This window comes from Oncorhynchus nerka, unplaced genomic scaffold, assembly GCF_034236695.1.
Source record: "Oncorhynchus nerka isolate Pitt River unplaced genomic scaffold, Oner_Uvic_2.0 unplaced_scaffold_5975, whole genome shotgun sequence".
Lineage (NCBI taxonomy): Eukaryota > Metazoa > Chordata > Actinopteri > Salmoniformes > Salmonidae > Oncorhynchus > Oncorhynchus nerka.
The window spans coordinates 1,021-10,256 of NW_027035339.1; the positions used below are offsets into that span (position 1 = coordinate 1,021).

The 9,236-nt window shown below is 43.6% G+C and overlaps 1 protein-coding gene and 1 long non-coding RNA gene across 3 annotated transcripts; one reads left to right on the plus strand and one right to left on the minus strand.

The window, feature by feature from the left end:
- Positions 1–1,500: 1,500 nt before the first annotated feature.
- Positions 1,501–2,042, plus strand: LOC135566307 (uncharacterized). The gene is made up of 2 exons (XR_010462035.1): positions 1,501–1,636; positions 1,742–2,042. It is a non-coding gene; the product is annotated as an uncharacterized LOC135566307 (long non-coding RNA).
- Positions 1,952–5,460, minus strand: LOC135566306 (atos homolog protein A-like). 2 transcript variants are annotated; one of them, XM_065014075.1, is made up of 5 exons: positions 5,208–5,460; positions 4,973–5,132; positions 3,680–3,748; positions 2,987–3,225; positions 1,952–2,828 (listed from the first exon to the last, which is right to left on the minus strand). In XM_065014075.1, the coding sequence occupies exons 2-5, from the start codon at positions 5,036–5,038 to the stop codon at positions 2,675–2,677; spliced, it is 528 nt and encodes a 175-aa protein (XP_064870147.1). In that variant the 5' UTR covers positions 5,039–5,132; positions 5,208–5,460; the 3' UTR covers positions 1,952–2,674. The 2 variants fall into 2 exon arrangements, with proteins under 2 accessions (XP_064870147.1, XP_064870148.1); XM_065014076.1 differs by having other exon boundaries at positions 4,973–5,460.
- Between the last annotated feature and the right edge of the window lie 3,776 nt (positions 5,461–9,236).

Here is a 9,236-nt window from a genome sequence, read left to right on the forward strand (position 1 = left end):
AGAACTGGCAAATCTGGTGCAGTCCATGAGGAGAAGATGCACTGCAGTACTTAATGCAGCTGTTACTTTTGCCCCCCTTTGTTCAGGGACACATTATTCAATTTCTGTTAGTCACATGCCTGTGGAACTTGTTCCGTTTATGTATCAGTTGTTGAATCTTGATATGTTCATACAAATATTAACACATGTTAAGTTTGCTGAAAATAAACGCAGTTGACAGTGAGAGGACATTTCTTTTTTTGCTGAGTTTAGCTAGTTAGCTACCTAGCTAAGGACAAAACAAACACTGGCCTACTGTACAGCGAGGGGCGAGTCACTGTTGACAGACAGCCAGACTGCCTTCTTTAGAGTAGACAACAGTAGTCAAGCCACTGAAAGCAACATAACTTCGCTAACGTTAGATGGCTTTGATGGTGGTAGGCAGTAAGTCATATCACTTGTTGGTTAATGTGGTTCAAACTAGCTGGCTAATGTGCCAATGATGTTTGTTAGCAAGCTGCTAAAATAGACACAAACCGACATATTTAACGTTAACTCGTTAGGTCAATATCCAACAAGCAAGTCAATTAACCAACGTTGGTTATTACTTCAGGAAAAACAACAATTTGGGTATTTGTTCTGCTTGTACTTAACAAATAATCATGACTTGATTAGTTAACGTTGTGGGCAGCTAACGTTAACTGTCGAAGCTAGCTACCGCGTTGAAATCCGACCTTAGTTAACGTTAGCTTAATATCGAAAATCCCTGCTAGCTACGACTGCAAATAGTTATGGAAAACAGCTTGATTAGATACCACTTGGCATTTATTAAGCAAACTGGTGTTGTTGATAATCAAGGTTTGCTAGTTAGAAAGGATTAACGCTAATGACGTTACAGTAGCTAACGTTAGCTAAAAACCTGCCATATCATATGATAGCGTGCATTGCAGTGCAGCTTGACTGTCGTTGGTTAGCAAGTGGTTGTGTTTAAGGCAAATAAACGTACATTCTGGTCATTCACCACCGTCTCCTCCGTCGTCTTTGTCCCCTCAATTTCCTCCGACATTTCAGTGTAACCTCGATCCCTGGCAAAGTCGAGAAGTAAACACAATCTGAACTAAATCCTTGCCCTGGCTTCCTCTCCCCATACGAATCCGTCCGACCGTTAACTATCAGCCCGCACAAATATGTCTGCCCGATCTGACGTCATTCTTTAGCAGAGGCGCGCTCATCCATCTTCCTCTAAAAACTGTCGCCTGATATTTGAGCAAGACAAAAGTAGAGCCTTTTGTTGAGCATCAACTTTACTCGACTTAATTCATGCAACCGACATTCACTACAAAAAAATGTGACATCAAATTTGAAGTGGTGTTTCACAGTATATTGCATGATGGTAAATGCCGTTTTTTTGCTGTAATGATAATGGACTGCATCAGAAGACTTTGGTCATCAAGTCCAATGTCATGAAATAAGCTAAATTATACACATTCTTCCTTTGATGGACCATGATCCATAGGTTATATTGAAGGCCAGTGATTGTGGGGGAACTGCCAGAGCTGAACCAGTGACTCTGTGGTTATGGAGCATGGCCACCACCTGTGCCACGACCTCTTGGCAGTTGAAGCCTGCAGCAGTAGGCCTACACTAAGAAAGAAGGGTCAGGTTACATATATTAGTGATTTGCAGACAGAACAAAAGTGTTATTTAATTGACAAGGATTTGAATGTGGCTCCTCAGTGTGTAATCTTTGTCTTCTCCACAGGCCACTTGATCCTGTACATCTGACCCCAGGACCAACCTGCTATGACCAATGAGGACTTAAACAGTCATTTTATACCACTGTAGAAATACTGACTCATTTTCATATCATCTTTATCATATGTATAAGGACATGATATGTTTTACATCAGTCGACATGACATGGACCTCAGTTGTCCAAAACACTCAAAATAAAAGACACACAGACACAATGCAGCTTTCAAGATTGCTTTAAGATATAGATATATTTTCAGATCTGAGTTCATGTCAAAAATACACATTATGATTTACATAGTTTTGCACTAGATCATAATGCTGAGGATGATAGATGTCACATAAGCAGTAACTGAAATATTCATTTAAATATTAAATAACTGACGGTAAACAAAGAAAATTATGTAAACACTAAAGCTACATGTTACTCTCTATTGCAACACTTTAAAGATTTGTTTTTGTAACAATACAAAAAACATTAGAATATTACTCCTTTTGATTTCCAGTCGTGGAAATACACAGTGCGCTTTTTCAATGTCGTCTTGTAATTTTCTCAGTCTCTTGATTGCTTGTTCTGGTCAGTCAGTGGTCCATGGTCGCTATTGTGTTTTTGATGTGTGTTTTAGCATGTCTTTAATACATTTTCTACATGTATAAATACGTGTTTGAGCGTCACAGAAAACAGCAGGGTTCTGTAGAGCCAGGAGTTGTTCATGGTCAGCAAAATCTCCAGGCCTTAGGTATCTGGGACGGAGCCTGTCTGGACTGTTCCACACGAGAACGCTCTGAGCCCAGCTCTCTGACAGCTCTGTGGGTGTGCGTGTATGCGTCAGTGTAGTTAGAGGAGTGTGTGCGTCAGTGTAGTTAGAGGAGTGTGTGCGTCAGTGCAGATAGAGGAGTGTGTGTGTGTCAGTGCAGATAGAGGTGTGTGTGTGTGTGTGTGTCAGCAGCGCGGGGAGAAGGCTGGGTCAGCTGGGGTCTCTGTGTAGGACTTGAGTTCATAGGTCGCTCCACTGTCTACCTCCATAGACTTCCTACTGAACAGCAGTCTGATATCCCTGTGGAGGTACACTTTACCTGACCTGGAGGTCTGGAACCTGGATTGGGGGGTGTGTGAAGAAAGAGCTAGATTAGTGCCAGTACAATGTTTTCCTGTTCAGATTGGTCTTCTGTTCAGTCTTGATTAACAGGTCATTTATTTGACTGACAGGGGAGATGTGATTGACAGGTCAGCTGAGCCAGGTGTCTTTCTTACCTCAGGTGAATGAGGTAGCGCAGGATGCGTTCCTGGCCGAGGGAGAGGGCTTTCCTGCTGCTGCCGGGTGTGTGTGTGTTGTCTGGGCTGCCGTGTTTGTGTGAGTGTGTGCTGTCCCGTCGAACGGGGACAGAAAAGGTCCTCTGACGGAGGAAGGTCTGGTGGCCGGCAGGCATGGCTCTCAGGTCATACACCACCACAAACATCTTCACCACCGTCTTATTGGGGTTAAATAAGGTCTGGGAGAAGGGGGAGAGAGAGAGAGAGGGCAGGAGAGAGAGAGAGAGGAGAGAGAGAGAGGGCAGGAGAGAGAGAGAGAAAGTGGGCGGGAGAGAGAGAGAGAGGGCAGGAGAGAGAGAGAGAGAGAGAAAGTGGGTGGGAGAGAGAGAGAGGGCAGGAGAGAGAGAGGGTAGGAGAGAGCGAGAGAGAGTGGGCGAGAGAGAGGGCAGGAGAGAGAGAGAGAAAGTGGGCGGGAGAGAGGAAAAGAGAAGGGGTTAACACACTACAGTAGTGTATTTCTGTCCCCACTTAAGGTCTCCCTCTCCTAACTCTCTGCTGGAACGGGAAATGGCCCATCTTTCCTTTGTTCTCTCTGTCTGGAGTTATTATGTCAGCAACAGTGACACGCATGCACACACATTTAAACAAAAGTCTTCAATGTGTATAATCCACAGAGTGAAAATCTGTCCTCACCACTTGAATGGTTCCTGATGGAGGGACACGGTAGCCCCTTTTACCCAGAGTCTCCAGGTTGATGACTCCCTGTAACAAAAACAACACACACACTATTAATATTGATCTGCACTGTGAGCAGTAAGTTTGTGCGTATATGTATATATATAACAGAAATATAAAACACAACATGTAAAGTGTTTTACCCCATGTTCCATGAGCTGAAATAAAATCATTCAGAAATTTTCCAGACACAGAAAGCTAATTTCTCTCAAATCTTGTGCACAAATTTGTGTACATCCCTGTTAGTGAGCATTTCTCCTTTTCCATGATAATCCATTCACCTGACATGTGTGGCATATCAAGAAGCTGATTAAAAAGCATGATTATTACACAGGTGGACCTTGTGCTGGGGACAATAAAAGGCCACTCTAAAAATGTGCAGTTTTGTCACACAACACAATGCCACAGATGTCTGACTGCAGGAATGTCCACCAGAGCTGTTGCCAGAGAATTAAACATGCATTTCTCTACCATAAGCCTCCTCCAACGTCATTTTAGAGAATTTGGCAGTAAGTCCAACTGGCCTCACAACCACAGACTATGTGTATGGCGTTGTGTAGGTGAGCGGTTTGCTGATGTCAATGTTGTGAACAGTGTGCCCCGTGGTGGTGGGGTTATGGTATGGACAGGCATAAGCGACAGACAACGAACAAAATTGCATATCATCGATGGCAAATTTGAATGCACAGAAATATCATGACGAGATCCTGAGACTTATTGTTGTGCCATTCATCTGCAGCCATCATCTCATGTTTCAGCATGATAATGCACGGCCCCATGTCGCAAGGATCTGTACACAACTCATGGAAGCTGAAAATGTCCCAGTTCTTCCATGGCCTGCATACTCACCAGACATGTCACCCATTGAGCATGTTTGGGAGGCTCTGGATCAACGTGTACAAAAGCGTGTTCCAGTTCCCGCCAATATCCAGCAACTTTGCAAACCATTGTAGAGGAGTGGGACAACATTCCACAGGCCACAATCAACAGCCTGATTAACTCTATGTGAAGGAGATGTGCCGCGCTGCATGAGGCAAATGGTGGTCACACCAGATACTGACTGCTTTTTCACTCATGTGAAAACCATAGTGTAGGGCCTAATTCATTTATTTCAATTGACTGATTACCTTATATGAACTGTAGCTCAGTAAAATCTTTGAAATTGTTGCATTTATATTTTTGTTCAGGGTATATAAAGTGTGTGGGGGATATATATAATATGTCTGTGTATGTACTGTAGGTGTGTCTCACCATGTATGGCGAGGGTGCGTTGTCGTCAGAGACGCTGTAGAAGGAAACGTCGACGGGGAAGGTCATGTGACTGGGGCAGAAGGTTCCGGGAAGCACCCACCTCGGCCGTGAAACCCTCCACCGACCCCAACGGCTCCAGGCGGTAGTTCAACACACACTCCTGTAACACACACATGCTTTAGGTACAATGCATGTACACTTATGTGACGTGAGTGAGTGAGTGAGTGTGAGGTACCTCAAAGTTGCCCAGTAGACTGAGGCTGGCAGGTGGAGCACTGGCACTGAACAGCGGCTGAGGTTCTTCTGACTCCTCCACTCTCTTCACACACACTCTTCCCACAGAACACACAGTAGAGGGTTAAAAATGGGTTCACACACACATTGGCCGATTTATTCAGTTGTTGAATCATGAGAATTAGAGATGGCTTGTAGACCCTGCAACCCTCGGATGATTTGGACATGCAGAAATATGCTAATATCAGTCCCATGACTTGAATGGGGTTGTGCCACAAATGCTAAAATATTACCTATTTGGAAACAGTGCCAGAAGAAAGTTAAACCCAAGCATGGATTGCTGTCATACCCAGTCTAAATCAGATTTATGATTCAACATGACTAATACTGTATATTCAAACACTATCAGGCACCAAATCAGCTATTATGTATGTAGAAGCATCATCCCGGTCAAGCGGACCTCCTAATCCCTAATCCACACACGGTAACCCGGCAGCCAGATCAGAGCAGAGCAGGGCCTCTGACTGTAGAAGCTGTAGCCAGCTGCCATTTTGAGTTCGAGCCTCAGTGTCAGGCCAGTAGCAGCAGTACTAGCAATACAGCCGCCAGAACAGCAGGTGGCAGTGTGAGGAAAGAGGACAGGACAGGGCTACAGTACAGTACAGGCTTGGATTGACTGAACACTGATGTCTAGTAAGAACATAATCTCACCTACCAGTCGGCTTGCTCTCTATTGAACCTCTAAGTGGTAGCAATTGAGTTTGAGTACAAGGTTATTAAGGACCTACATCTGACCTTGGATCTATGGTGTATACATGAGGAGTCTAAATCAAATCAGACTTTATTGGTCACATACACATGGTTAGCAGATGTTGATGTGAGTGTAGCGAAATGCTTGTGCTTCTAGTTCCGACAGTGCAGTAATATCTAACAAGTAATCGAACAATTTCAACGACTACCTTATACACACAAATGTGAGAATGGACTAAGAATGTGTACATATACAGTGCCTTGCGAAAGTATTCAGCCCCTTGAACTTTGCGACCTTGCCACATTTCAGGTCTCAAACATAAAGATATAAAACTGTATTTTTTGTGAAGAATCGAACAACAAGTGGATACAATCATGAAGTGGAACGACATTTATTGGATATTTCAAACTTTTTTAACAAATCAAAAACTGAAAATTGGGCGTGCAAAATTATTCAGCCCTTAAGTTAATATTAGAACAAAGCCACTTTTGCAAAAATGACATGAAAATCTGCTTAGGGTATGTCTCTATCAGTTTTGCACATCGAGAATTTTTTTCCTATTCCTCCTTGCAAAAACAGCTCGAGCTCAGTGAGGTTGGATGGAGAGCATTTGTGAACAGCAGTTTTCAGTTCTTCCACAGATTCTCGATTGGATTCAGGTCTGACTTTGACTTGGCCATTCTAACACCTGGATATGTTTATTTTTGAACCATTCCATTCAGATTTTGCTTTATGTTTTGGATCATTGTCTTGTTGGAAGACAAATGCCTCAGTCTCAGGTCTTTTGCAGACTCCATCAGGTTTTCTTCCAGAATGGTCCTGTATTTGGCTCCATCCATCTTCCCATCAATTTTAACCATCTTCCCTGTCCCTGCTGAAAAAAGCCCAAACCATGATACTGCCACCACCATGTTTGACAGTGGGGATGGTGTGTTCAGGGTGATGAGCTGTGTTGCTTTTACACCAAACATAATGTTTTGCATTGTTGCCAAAAAGTTCAATTTTGGTTTCATCTGACCAGAGCACCTTCTTCCACATGTTTGGTGTGTCTCCCAGGGGCTTGTGGCAAACTTTAAACGACACTTTTTATGGATATCTTTATGAAATGGCTTTCTTCTTGCCACTCTTCCATAAAGGCCAGATTTGTGCAATATACGACTGATTGTTGTCCTATGGACAGAGTCTCCACCTCAGCTGTAGATCTCTGCAGTTCATTCAGAGTGATCATGGGCCTCTTGGCTGCATCTCTGATCAGTCTTTTCCTTGTATGAGCTGAAAGTTTAGAGGACGGCCAGGTCTTGGTAGATTTGCAGTGGTCTGATACTCCTTCCATTTTCAATATTATCGCTTGCACAGTGCTCCTTAGGATGTTTAAAGCTTGGGAAATCTTTTTGTATCCAAATCCGGCTTTAAACTTCTTCACTAACAATATCTCGGACCTGCCTGGTGTGTTCCTTGTTCTTCATGATGCTCTCTGCGCTTTTAACGGACCTCTGAGACTATCACAGTGCAGGTGCATTTATACGGAAGTTGATTACACACAGGTGGATTGTATTCATCATCATTAGTCATTTAGGTCAACATTGGATAATTCAGAGATCCTCACTGAACTTCTGGAGAGAGTTTGCTGCACTGAAAGTAAAGGGGCTGAATAATTTTGCGCGCCCAATTTTCAGTTTTGATTTATTAAAAAAGTTTGAAATATCAATAAATGTCGTTCACTTCATGATTGTGTCCCACTTGTTGATTCTTCACAAACAATACAGTTTTATATCTTTATGTTGAAGCCTGAAATGTGGCAAGGTCGCAAGTTCAAGGGCACGAATACTTTCGCAAGGCACTGTAAATATATGGATGAGCGATGGCCGTGCAGCATAGGCAAGATACAGTAGATAATTCAGTAAAAATACAGTATACATACAAGATGAGTAATGTAGGATATGTAAACATGGTTAAAATGGTGTTATTTTAAGTGACTAATGATACCTTTATTAAATCCATTTATTAAAGTGGCCAGAGATTTGAGTCTGTATGTTGACAGCAGCCTCTCTATGTTAATGATGGCTGTTTAACAGTCTGATGGCCTTGAGTTAGAAGCTGTTTTTCAGTCTCAACTTTGATGCACCTGTATTGACCTCGCCTTCTGGATGATAGCGGGGTGAACAGGCCGGGGCTCGGGTGGTTTATGTTCTTCATTATCTTTTTGGCCTTCCTGTGAAATTGGGTGCTTTAGGTGTCCTGGAGCGTAGGTAGTTTGCTCCCGGTGATGCGTTGTGCAGACCGCACTACCCTCTGCAGTTGCCATACCAGGCGGTGATACAGCCTGACTGGATGCTCTCGATTGTGCATCTATAAAAGTTTGTGAATGTTTTAGGTGACAAGCCAAATTTCTTCAACCTCCTGAGGTTGAAGAGGCGCTGTTGCACCTCCTTCACCATGCTGTCTTGTGTGGCTGGACTATTTCAGTTTGTCTGTGATGTGTACGCCGAGGAACTTAAAACTTTCCACCTTCTCCACTACTGTCCCTTCGATGTGGGGGTGCTCCCTCTGCTGTTTCCTGAAGTCCACGATCATCTCCTTTGTTTTGTTGACATTGAGTGTGAGGTTATTTTCCTGACACCACACTCCGAGGGCTCTCACCACCTCTCTGTAGGCCGTCTCGTTGTTGTTGGTAATCAAGCCTACCACTGTAGTGTCGTCTGCAAACTTGATGATTGAGTTGGAGTCGTGCATGGCCACGCAGTCATGGTTGAACAGGGAGTACAGGAGAGGGCTGAGAATGCACCCTCGTGGGGCCCCAGTGTTGAGGATCAGCGGGGTGGAGATGTTGTTAGCTACCCTCACCATCTGGGGGCGGCCCGTCAGAAAGTCCAGGTCCCAGTTGCACAGGGCGGGGTCGAGACTAGAGGTCGACTAAGGTTGTAAGATTGGTCCCCCGAGATGACAAGGTGAAAATCTGTCGTTCTGTCCCTGAACGAGGCAGTTAACCCACCGTTCCTAGGCCGTCATTGGAAATAAGAATGTGTTCTTAACTGACTTGCCTAGTTAAATAAAGGTATATATAAAAATAAAAAAATGATAATCGGCAAATCGGCGCCCAAAAATACAGATTTCCGATTGTTATGGAAACTTGAAATCGGCCCTAATTAAATCGGCCATTACGATTAATCGGTCGACCTCTAGTCGAGACCCAATGTCTCGAGCTTAATGACGAGTTTGGAGGGTACTATGATGTTGAATGCTGAGCTGTAGTCAATGAACAGCATTCTTACATAGGTA

Excerpts from the sequence above, each read along its gene's own strand:
- LOC135566306 (XM_065014075.1), bottom strand. The coding sequence starts at position 5,038 with ATGACCTTCCCCGTCGACGTTTCCTTCTACAGCGTCTCTGACGACAAC. Across the intron at positions 3,226-3,679 it reads CATCAGGAACCATTCAAGTG|ACCTTATTTAACCCCAATAA; the intron begins GTGAGGACAGAT and ends CCCTTCTCCCAG. Across the intron at positions 2,829-2,986 it reads CGCTACCTCATTCACCTGAG|GTTCCAGACCTCCAGGTCAG; the intron begins GTAAGAAAGACA and ends CCCCCAATCCAG.